Source organism: Eschrichtius robustus, chromosome 12 (genome assembly GCF_028021215.1).
Source record: "Eschrichtius robustus isolate mEscRob2 chromosome 12, mEscRob2.pri, whole genome shotgun sequence".
NCBI classification, from domain to species: Eukaryota; Metazoa; Chordata; class Mammalia; order Artiodactyla; family Eschrichtiidae; genus Eschrichtius; species Eschrichtius robustus.
The window spans coordinates 36,290,715-36,302,615 of record NC_090835.1 but is presented as its reverse complement, the minus strand read 5'-3'; the positions used below and the strand labels follow the sequence as shown (position 1 = coordinate 36,302,615).

The following is an 11,901-nucleotide window of genomic DNA, read 5'->3' as shown; positions in this document are numbered from 1 at the left end:
CCGTCGCGCAGAGCAGGCGCCGCCGGGGCAGCCCGACCGCTGGGGTCCTCGCCGAGAAATGTCCGTCGCCATGGAGACGGGGCGCGCGCAGGCCGCCGTTAAGCCGCGAAGGTACAGCCAAGGACAGTTTGGGGGACCTGGACCGCCCTCGGCACCCAACAGCACTGACGGCGAACCCTTCACAGGCGCGTGATGCCTCGGCTGGGCCGCCACCGCCAGCATCTCGGCCCTTGCGGAGAGGTCGCCGGCCTACAGCCAGCTCCGAAAGCGCGGGTCGCCTAGCGAGGGCACGGGGCGGGGCCTCGGGCCGACCGGGTTTGTGGGAGACATCCGCTTCCGGGGCCGCGGCCATCGCGACCCTCGGCTCGACAGGTCCGCTGAGCTGTGCGCAGGAGTTGACCACGGCCCCTACTGTCCCTGAGTCCCGGCCGCCTTCGCTCCGCCGCCCGCCTCCTGAGCCAGTCATGTTGGAGCATCTGAGCTCCCTGCCCACGCAAATGGTGAGGGCGCTGCCCGCCTCGGCCCCAAGATTCCTACACGCCGCTCGCGAGCCTGGCAGCTCCGCAACCCTTGTCCGAGACCCCCCCGGTGCACCGCGGTTCCTACCCCGGATGGCTGTTTTCTTCCCCGAAATGAATCTCCTGGGTCCCCTTCTCTCTTCCCGCGCGAGGATGCCCCAGCCCGGGTTCCGTGAGGATGCTTTAATTCCCCCGGGAAACCCAGAATGTCATTCCTTTAAGTTCTTGGGGAAGCCCCATATATTGGGATCGCCCTGGGCCAAAGCTGTGAGGCCAGGGCAGGAATGTACCTCTTCGGTGGTAGAACCAATTCCTGCTTTGCTCTCCTTCACCTCTAGGATTACAAGGGCCAGAAGCTAGCTGAACAGATGTTTCAGGGAATTATTCTTTTTTCTGCAGTAAGTATTGGTTTTGCATAATCTTCTCTCCCCACCCCCACCCCACCCCCAGCTTGACTGTATTTAATATACTTTCTTTGTCTCTAGATAGTTGGATTTATTTACGGGTACGTGGCTGAACAGTTCGGGTGGACTGTCTATATAGTTATGGCGGGATTTGCTTTTTCGTGTTTGGTAAGAAATTTATGGGTGCTTGGATGTTAGTGGCAACTTAGGTTTTCTGAATTGGGTTGTTTTGGTTGGCCCTAGTAGTGAGAACCGGCACCATCGTTTCCCTCATCCTTCCCTTGCTATCATTGGAAAAGTAAATGCCAAATAGCATCAGATGAGGTTAAGTTACATAAAGCTCATTTCTTTTGGCAGGCGATCCAAGCAGTAATCTTAAAGTCAGACTAGACCTTAAGACCTTACAGTCTTCATATTGCTCCTTCCTCACCTTTCTTTTAGCTCTTAAAGCCATGTGTAAACAGTGAGGCTTGTTCTCACTTAACAGTATCTTGTCTGGGTGGTGGCACACAGTTTTCATAGGAATGTCAGTTTCATTTTTTTTAACCTTTAGCATAGGAGTCATTTGGCAACCAGGCATTATACATAATGCTCTTTTAAACTTTTAATGGCCATAATTGATGCATTTTCTCTGTTGTGACCCAGCTGACACTTCCTCCGTGGCCCATTTATCGCCGGCACCCCCTCAAGTGGTTACCTGTTCAAGACTCAGGCACAGAAGACAAGAAACCAGGGGAAAGAAAAATTAAGAGACATGCTAAAAATAATTGATTGGGGTTTTCATGATTGAGCTTTACTACTGCAGCTGCTTTTGTTTCGTGTGACATGAGTTAAATTGTTTTCATATCCAAAACATGAGCTAAAAACACCTATGCTCAGCTGTGTACAGATTTTGTTCTCTCTATATTTCACTTCTCTGTTGGGTTTTGATTTATAAATATTTTAGACCTTCTCTTCACAATCTTCCTCTGAAATGGAGAACAGAAAACACAAGTATGCAAAGTTTCTTTCAGGTCTACAAAATAATGAAGAATAAAAGCCTCATAAATGATAATACAATTTAACTATCAAAGTTTTATAATTCATTATGAGTCGTCAGGCTGTTTTAATGTTTTCAAATAAAACTCACAGTGCAACTCAATGTCTAAAGAGTCTTTTGTTTATTGTTCTGCAAGCATGACTACTAGTAAAAGCCAAAATTAGAAGTTCGTGGTTCTGAAAGTGTAAGAACCATTTCTATTTTCTGAAGCTACAAGTTCCTAACATACTTTTTTTTTTTTTAACAACAGCAAGCACCTATAAAAAAACTTTTGCTTTATACATTTAACATCTTATTCAATGCATGATTCATATGGGATATCTTACAGCTATGAAATTTACCACAAATGTAAATTTGTGGTAAAGTAGTATCTTGGTACCACTAAAATAAGCCTATTGCCAAGCAGAAAACATTTAATCCAGGCTTTACCTAAGGTGGTTCAAAGTGGAAACCCATAAAACTGTAAATTCCTTTAAAATTTTCCAGAGGGCCGAAGAGAAAAATGTTCCAAAGGCCTTGTGGGAGGGATGGGAGTGGAAGGGTTATTACAGGTAATATTCTGTTTCTCAATACCAGGATATAGGACTTCCAAACTATGAGTTTTAAAAAAAGGGAGCAAAGACCTTAATATAGCAAAAGTCAGGAAAGGATTCTAAAAAAAGGGAAGAAAAATAAAAGATGGCAGAAACAAGAACAAGCATATCAATAAGTATAATAAATGTGAATATAAAGTTAAGAGGTCCCAATAGGGTTAAAAATCACGTCACCTCATGTTCTCAAAATGACACCCCAAGGTTGAAAACAGGAGCAAGGATATATTAGGCAGATGCAACCAAAAAGGAGTGGTAATAGTGAAAAAGAAATATTTAATATCAGAAAGCATTAAATGGGGCAAAGAGCGACATTTCATAGCTGTAAGATGTCACTTATGAATCATGCATTGAATAAGATGTTAAATGTGTAAAGCAAAGATTCTTACATATACCGGAATTTGGCAAAGCTGCACTCTTGGTAGGAGACCAACACTCTACCTTTCAGATTTTGATAGATCAAGGCAATTAATATGAAGACTTTTGCACTTGTTCCACATACCTGGAACATCTTCCTTCGGATATACATGACTTGTCCTCTCCTTTCATTCAGGTTAGGTGACATTCAGATGTCACTGTAAAGAAGCATTTCCTACTACCCTGTCAAGGTATGGGTATGCCCCATCATTCTGTGTCTACTTCCATGGCATTTAACATATCTCAGTATATATTTGTTAATTGTCCTCCCTAGAATATAAGCTCCATGGGAACAGGAACCTCATTTTGCTCAGTGCTGTTTGCCTAGTACCTACAACAGTACATGACACATTATAGGCACTCAGTATTTACTGAATGAATGATACAGAGCTGTGCTGTCCAATATGGTACTACTAGTCATGTGTGTCTAAGTTTAATTAAAAATTGAGTTCCATTGCAAGAGCTCATCAGTGCAGATGTAGAACATTTCCAATATTTAGTAGAGAAGTGATTCTGCCTATGCATGAGAATTCACCTTTACTGAATGCACATAGGGCCGTTCCAATGATGGATCATGTACTGAACTACAGGGAAAAACGACTCCAAGAAATAGGGGTTGTACAGGTCATATTCATTAACAACACTGCAGTGTAGCTGGAGCAAGGAGACAGAATTTCCTTGGCCTTCCAAAGATATGGAAATTTAGACACTTTTAAAAGAAAAAAATCATGGAAATCTAAAAAAAAAAAAAAAAAAGGTTCTGAAAAACCGAGGTGCAGGACAGGAATAAAGATTGCAGACGTAGAGAATGGACTTGAGGACACGGGGAGGGGGAAGGGTAAGCTGGGACGAAGTGAGAGAGTGGCATGGACATATATACACTACTGAATGTAAAATAGATGGCTAGTGGGAAGTAGCCACATAGCACAGGGAGATCAGTTCAGTGCTTTGTGACCACCTAGAGGGGTGGGATAGGGAGGATGGGAAGGGAGACTCAAGAGGGAGGAGATACGGGGATATATGTATATGTATAGCTGATTCACTTTGTTATAAAGCAGAAACTAACACACCCTTGTAAAGCAATTATACTCCAATAAAGATGTTAAAAAAATAAATAAGAATATTCAGTAAATGAAAAAAAATAAAAGAGAAAATCAAAACCAGATTTACTATTTAGAAACTAACCTCAAAAAAAAAAAAGTCTCAAATGTGGCCAAAGATATGTTGAGAGGGAAATTTATAGTCTTAAAAATGTGTTTTATAATTAAATAAGAAAGCTGAAAAATGATTAAGCACCCAAGAAAAAAGCACCACAAAATAACCAAAGAACAGTAGGATAAAAACTGAATGTTTAAACAAAAATATACAGAATGGTAATAAAAAAGGTATGGAGGAGGAGTTTTTTTTATTCTAAGAAAATAATATGTATAACTTTATATCAATAAGTTAGAAAACTTTAGTAGAACTGATGACTTTCCAGAAAGATGTGGATTTCTAAAACATGCAAGAAATGGTAAATAGCTCAGGAAGACCAACCGTTTGCCAAAAATTTGTCCTCAGCTGAGCACTAGGACTAGATGGTTTTAGAGTTGAGTTGTTAAAAACCCTTCAAAATAAAGAAATTTCAGAAATTAGGTCATGAACCCGGGCCTAGCACCTGGCACATAGTCAAAACTAAATAAAAGTCTTTTATGTGGACTAGAAAGGGAACATTTTATTATTTTATGTGTGTGTATAATTTTCATAAAAGGTAAGACATATTTTTAACTGTAAAAAATGAAAATATTTCTGGAGTCATATTCATGTTTAGAGTCCCTCAAATGCAGAAGTTAAAATTTACTAATCAAAACTTTTATTTTATAAAAACTATTTGCTAGATGGGTATTGCCCCTTATTAAACAACTAATAAAATATGTGATATACAATTATACATTTAAAACATGGGAAGACAATATCTTGATGTATAAGAAGACAAATTTCAGGAGACAAATATGTCCAACATAACTAAAAGGATCTGGACTTTACTTAAAAACTGCTGAATTAGAAAAGGAATTAGCGTTTAAGGAATGTTTTTGCTGATGGAAAAATAAATCTTAAAAAGAAAAAGAAAAAAAAATCCAGTATGTAAAAACATATTGATTTACTAGCCCAAAATAACTCCTAGTTTCAATTCTTGTATACCCTGAATGAGGTCCATATTAAATGGAAATAAAATGTTAAACATCCATCAATATGCAAAAAAAGGAATTCAATGCTCAAGTACTATATATAATGCCATATCTTTAAATCTACTCCCAGAATTATAAAAAAAATAATTTATCAACTTCTACTTAAGGTTATTAACAGTAAAAAGTAGTATCACTGGATATATGTCATTTATTTCTCCTATTGCTTTAGTCACTATAGTATAATATAAAACTTCCAATCCAGTATGTTATATCCCTGTATTCAAGCTAATAAGTACCTTAAAAAAAAATAGTTCTAGATATCAAGTTGGTTTAAGGCTCAGTAAACAGTAACCAAATAAACATCGTACAACAGATTTTCCCTCATAAAGAGAATAAGATAGCCAAAGGTTTTTTTCTTTTGTAATAAGCTTGCTTCATATTACTCTGTCCAATTTTTTTCTAGTAAAAAAAGGCCCAACAAAATATAAGGATGGTGAATGGCCTCCAGTCATTATTATAGGTTTGTTTGTTTTTGTTTAAGCCAAAAACCTTTGAAAATAGTTTCATTCTGGCAGCAGATTAGGTAAATTATCAAAATTTTACATTATCTTCAAAAAATTTTAACTGGCGAGCTTTCACATTGTAAGTCACATACTTTTCACCCATGTGCTCCCGCAAAAGTACCTATTTGGGAAACATAAAAAAAAAAAAAAAATCAGTATATAGTAGAAAAAAATATTTCCGTAACCTTAAAAGGGCTATTCTAAGCATGATACCAAGAGCAGAAACCTTATGGGAGAATACTAATAGTTCTGTTTACATAAAAATTTTAAATGTCAAGATACCAAAAAATAGTCATAAGAAATTAAAGAGCAAACAATAAACTAAGGAAAATATTCGCTACATGCCAAAGAATTAATACCATTAATGTATAAAGAGCTCTTAAAATCAATAAAACACAGCAATATTAAAATATTAGATTGTAAAGCAACTATACTCCAATAAAAATTAAAAAAAAAAAAAAAGCCACCAAACATCTGTTATCCTTATCAGAAACCTAGACATTCCATTGCATATCACACACATGAAATGGAGAAAATAAATTAATTGAAGGCAAAAAAACCAGAATATTAGAATTGATAAAACAAAATCAATCCCATAGATAACTCAGTAAAGGCATTTACAAAATAATACAACCAATTAACATAAAATTCAAACTGACTAGTAATCAAAAAAAAAAAAAAAAAGAACTATTTGATACTCAAAGTATGTCTGTTGAAAGAAATGCCTGAAATTGAAATAACATTTAATAATATGTTAAACAGATGTCATGCACTTCCTGATACAATGAACTGAGAAGGACACAACATCACCTCTGTGGTATTCCTACCAAAAATGCATAATCTGGATCTATTCATGAGGAAACATCAAACACACGCAATCTGAGGGGCATGTTATAAAACACATGGCCTATACTCTTCAAAAACGTCAAGGTCATGAAAAACAAAGACTCAGTAACTGTTCCAGATTAAAGGAGACATAACAACTAAATCTAAAATGTAATCCTGGGGCTTCCCTGGTGGCACAGTGGTTAAGAATCCTCTTGCCAATACAGGGGACACAGGTTCGAGCCCTGGTCCGGGAAGATCCCACATGCCACAGAGCAACTAAGCCCATGTGCCACAACTACTGAACCTGCACTCTAGAGCCTGCGAGCCACAACTACTGAAGACTGCGCCTAGAGCCCATGCTCCGCAACAAAAGAAGCCACCACAATGAGAAGCCCACACACCACAACGGAGAATAGCCCCCGCTCACTGAAACTAGAGAAAGCCTGCGCACAGCAACAAAGACCCCATGCAGCCAAAAATAAATAAATAAAATAAATAAATTTTAAAATAAAAATAAAATGTAATCCTAATTGGTTCCACATCCAGCATGACAGCGTGAGAAGCTCTGCAGACCCCTCTTCAGTGAAACTGGTGAAAATATTTAAAAAACCAACCATTTAAAGTCTCTGGAAATGGTCATAAGGGCATATAGCAAATAGGGACCCTTTTTTTTTCCAAGAAAATCTACTAAAACTCAGTTAAAAACAGTAAAGCTACTAAGGACAATGAGGGTCAGTGAACTGAATTAAAATGAAATGTCTCCCTCCCCACTCCAGCTCAGTGAGACAAAAACTTCACTACACTGGTGAAGTCAAGAAACTTCTTTCCCCCTAACTCCTAGTTGGAAGGCTATCTTCCTGGGAGGGGCAGGACATCGGCATATTTCATCCTGCCCCCAATACCTGATGGTGACAGTAAGCTTTGGGAGAGTGCAGCCAAGAGGTGGTAGCTTCTTTTTTATGCCCAGCTCAGACATGTAGGATAGAGGCTCTATCTTGGACACAGGGCCACTGAAAATACAGGGACCCCATTCACCTTTGCCCTAGACCATAAAGTGAAGTTTGCATGCTGGGTGAAGCATGCCAAGAAGACCAGATGCTACTGCCTCTCACCCCCTCTGAGCTTCCTAAGTGGGGGTATCACTCAGAGACAAGCAAGCTACTGTTCCCACTCCCAGCTCCCGAGCTGTGCTCCCAGATTTTGCCTGGGGGTAGAAGCAAGACATAAAATAAGCACCAAGTCTTTAATGAACCGACTTCATTTGGAACAGAGTGTGGAGAATTCAAGCCTAAGGGTGCTCTCAAAAACTGGAGGTAGTGGTGAAAGGCAACTGGGAGCAGATTAGTACTAGGTGCATTGGATATATAGGCTAAACTGTACGCCAGCTACTTTAAAAGAACCAAGAAGCTGGAGGGGCCCTGGGTTCAGAACAAATCTCAAACACTAAGCTTGGGAACTACCTCTTCAAAGGAGCTCAGCTTTGATTGGATCAGCCTATGGAGCAATATAGCCCCAGGGCATTACTGAGAACAATAAAAGCGATCAGCTGGCAACCAAAAAACATCTGGGTGAGGTCTGGGAAAGGCAGCATCAAGAGAGCTCTGCCAGGGACTTCCCTGATGGTCCGGTGGGTAAGACTCCATGCTTCCAAGGCAGGGGGTCTGGGTTTGATCCCCGGGGTCGGGGAACTAGATCCTGCATGTGTGCTGCAACTAAGAATTCTCATGCCGCCAACTAAGAAGTCCGCATGCCACAACTAAGAAGTCCGCATGCTGCAACTAAGACCCAGTGCAGCCAAAATAAATAACTAACTAAATAAAGAGAGCTCTGCCAAACCCACTGTCATTCCAAGGTAGTTGTGAACATACCCAAGGCTGTACCCTAGGGGCAACATCAGAGGCTTTACATTGTGGGGACCAGGGTAAGGGGTTCATAGACTTTGCTAATATAATCCAGCCAATCACTAAACAAATAAACAAGCAAATAACAATAACAACCCCCCACCACTGGAGGCCAATACTCAGACTTGTAACCATTTATTATCTAAAATGTCTAGTTTCCAACAAAAAGTTATGAGACATGCAAAGAAATAGAATAGTATGACACATACACTAGAATAAGCAGGCAAGAGAAACTGCCTGTGAGAGCAACCAGATGTTGGATTTAACAGACAAAAACATCAAAGTAGGTATTATGAGCATGTTCACAGAACTAAAGGAAACCATGATTACAGAAGTAAAGAAAGGTATGATGACAATGTCACATCAAACAGAGAATACTGAGGAAGAGAAAGAAGGCATTAAAAAACCAAATGGAAGTTCTGGAGTTGAAAAGTGCAATAACAAATGAAAAAATTCACCTGGGAGGCTAAACAGTATATTTTAACTGGCATAGAGAATAAGTGAGCTTGGAGATAGATCAACAGAGATTATGCAATCCAAAGAACAGAGAGAAAAGAAAATGAAGAAAAATGAACAGTTTCAGAGAAATGTAAGACACCATTAAGCACAACAGCACATGTATAATGGGAGTACCAGAAGAAGAGGAGAGAGAAAAGAAGCAGAAAAAATATTTGAAGAATATTGGCTGAAAACTTCCCAAATTTTAAAAAAACAATCTACACATCCAGGAATCTCAATGAACTCTAAGCAGAATCATCTCAAAGAGATCCACACATGGACACATTAAAGTAAAAGTCCTGATGCTGTAATGTATACAGAAGTCAAAATGTAAGGTTGTACACATGCAACTTATATAATGTTATAAACCAATGTTATCTCAATAAGAAAAAATAAACTAAAAAAAATAATAAAAAGCAATATTCCAACAACGGCAACAAAGTAAAAGTGCTGAAAGCCAAAGGCAAGGAGAAAATCTTGAAAGCAGCAAGAGAAAAATGACTCGGTACTTACAAGAGAACCCCAATAACATTAACAGCTGACTTAGCATAAACAATGAAGGCCAGAAGGCAGTGGGATAACATATTCAAAGTACTCAAAGAAAAAACTGTCAACTAAGAATCGCATATCCAGTAAGGCTATCTTTCAAAAATGAAGGCAAGGGCTTCCCTGGTGGCGCAGTGGTTGAGAATCTGCCTGCCAATGCAGGGGACACGGGTTCGAGCCCTGGCCTGGGAAGATCCCACATGCCGCGGAGCAACTAGGCCCGTGAACCACAATTACTGAGCCTGCGCGTCTGGAGCCTGTGCTCCGCAACAAGAGAGGCCGCGATAGTGAGAGGCCCGCGCACCACGATGAAGAGTGGTCCCCGCTTGCCGCAACTAGAGGAAGCCCTCGCAAAGAAACGAAGACCCAACACAGCCAAAAATAAATATAAAAAAAATAATAATAATAAATTAATTAACTAAAAAAAAAAAAAAAATGAAGGCAAAATAAAGATATTCCCAGATAAGCATAAACAGAATTTGTGACTAGCAGACTTGCCTTGCAAGAACTACTAAAGGAAGCTCATCTGGCTGAAAGCAAGAGACCCCAGGCAATAATTCCAATTTACATGAAAACACGAAAAGCACTGATGAAGGTAATTATGTAAATAAAAACAATATAAATACAAATTGCTTCTCCTTTTCTTCTCTGAACTGATTTTAAAAGCATTGTATAATACAATATGTATAGAAGATGGTGGAGGAGGAAGAAGCACCAGGAATCTATCTCCTCACATGGACAAAAATTGCACTGGCAGAATCTGCCAGATGTAACTATTTTGGAACTCTGGAGTCTCTTAAAGGCTTGAAACATTCAGAGGAAGGCTTGGATGGTAAATTTTGGTTAATTCCAGTCAATTTCAGCTCTTAGCACCCCCCTACCTAGAGGCAGGTAGCTGTCCAACATTCCTGGAGCAGCCTGTAGATAGCTTATAGGAGCCAGGGTAGGGTAGGCAATAAGAATCTTGTCTTCCAAGTACTAGGGATCTCTGTACTGACAGCTGATTGCTGCTTCTCATCACAGAGGGACAGACACAGAGGCAGGCAACCACTGTTGCAACGCTCATTAACATTGTTACAAACACCATAGTCTCCAGCTGAAGCAACTTCCAAGGGGTTTAAAGGGACTAACATAGGTATTGTGGGAGTCCCAGAAGAAGAGAGAAAGAGGAAGTGAAATTATTTAAAGAAATAATAGCCAGAAACTTCCCAAGTTTGATGAAAGACATGAATATAAACATCAAAGAATCTCAACAAACTCCAAGTAGGATGAACACAAAGAGTTCACATTCAGACACATTATAATCAAACTGTCAAATGCCAAAGACAAGCTTGAAAGCAACAAGAAAGGAGCAACTCTTCACATGCAAGGGATTCCTCAGTAAGATAATAAGCAGATTTCTTATCAGAAACTTTGGAAGCCAAAAGGCAGTGGGATGATATTTTCAAAGTGAAAAAAACTGTCAACCAAGAATCCTGTATCTGGCAAAAATGTCCTGCAAAAGTGAAAGAAAAAAGAAGGAAATCTTACCATCTGCAACAACATGGATGGACCTTGAAGGTATTATGCTAAGTGAAATAAGTCAGAAAGAGAAAGCCAAATACCGTATGAACTCAGTTACATGCAGAATCTGAAAAAAACCAAACTCATAGAAAAAGACAACAGACTGGTGGTTGCCAGAGGTGGGGAGTGGGGGTGAAGGAAATGGGTAAAGGTGGTAAAAACATAGAAACTTCTGGTGAGTTTTGGGGGTATAATATACAGCATGGTAACTATAGTTAATTGTACTCTATTGTACATTTGGAAGTTGCTAATAGTAGATCTTAAAAGTTCTCATCACAAGAAAAAAAAATTTATGACAGATGATAGATGCTAACTAAACTTATTGTGGTAATCATTTCAAAGTATATACATATATCAAATCATTATGTTGTATACCTTAAACTAAGACAGTGTTACATATCAATTATTTCTCAATAAAACTGGGTGGGGGAGAACTTAAGACATTCCCAGATAAATGATGAAGAAGTTTATTACCACTAGACCTGCCCTGCAAGAAATACCAAAGGAAGTCATGCAGGTAGATATGAAAGCATACTAGACAATAACACAAAGCTGTATGAAGAAATAAAGGTCTCAGTAAAGGTAAATACATGGGCAATTATCAAAGCTAGTATTATAACAATGGTTTGTAATTCCATTTTTTATTTTCTACATGATTTAAGACACTAATACACTAAAAAAAAATTTAGTCTAAAAAGTTATTAGTCTAGTACTAATGTAACTTTGGTTTGTTCCACATTTTGTTTTCTTCAAAATTTAAGAGACTAATGCATTAAAAAAAGAAAACCAATTACTAGTTTATGTTTTTCATTACACAATACATAAAGATGTAATTCTGTGACATCAATAACCAAAAGGGGTGAAGA

At 38.9% G+C, this 11,901-nt stretch overlaps 2 protein-coding genes across 3 annotated transcripts in view; one reads left to right on the top strand and one right to left on the bottom strand.

Annotated features, from left to right (window-relative positions):
• Window positions 1-104: 104 nt before the first annotated feature.
• Window positions 105-2,063, top strand: SPCS1 (signal peptidase complex subunit 1). The gene is made up of 4 exons (XM_068559437.1): window positions 105-500; window positions 857-916; window positions 1,004-1,090; window positions 1,568-2,063. The coding sequence occupies exons 1-4, from the start codon at window positions 465-467 to the stop codon at window positions 1,691-1,693; spliced, it is 309 nt and encodes a 102-aa protein (XP_068415538.1). The 5' UTR covers window positions 105-464; the 3' UTR covers window positions 1,694-2,063.
• Window positions 2,064-5,346: 3,283 nt separating this feature from the next.
• Window positions 5,347-11,901, bottom strand: part of NEK4 (NIMA related kinase 4) — a 36,253-nt gene continuing 29,698 nt past the window's right edge. Inside the window, exon 14 of one of the 2 annotated variants that reach the window (XM_068557887.1) lies at window positions 5,347-5,820. In XM_068557887.1, coding sequence (XP_068413988.1) covers window positions 5,728-5,820 — 93 coding nt within the window. In that variant the 3' untranslated portion in view covers window positions 5,347-5,727. The remainder of the gene's footprint in view (window positions 5,821-11,901) is intronic. The other variant, XM_068557886.1, reaches the window with a different exon arrangement.

Excerpts from the sequence above, each read along its gene's own strand:
- SPCS1 (XM_068559437.1), top strand. The coding sequence starts at position 465 with ATGTTGGAGCATCTGAGCTCCCTGCCCACGCAAATG. Across the intron at positions 917-1,003 it reads GAATTATTCTTTTTTCTGCA|ATAGTTGGATTTATTTACGG; the intron begins GTAAGTATTGGT and ends CTTTGTCTCTAG. Across the intron at positions 1,091-1,567 it reads GATTTGCTTTTTCGTGTTTG|CTGACACTTCCTCCGTGGCC; the intron begins GTAAGAAATTTA and ends GTTGTGACCCAG.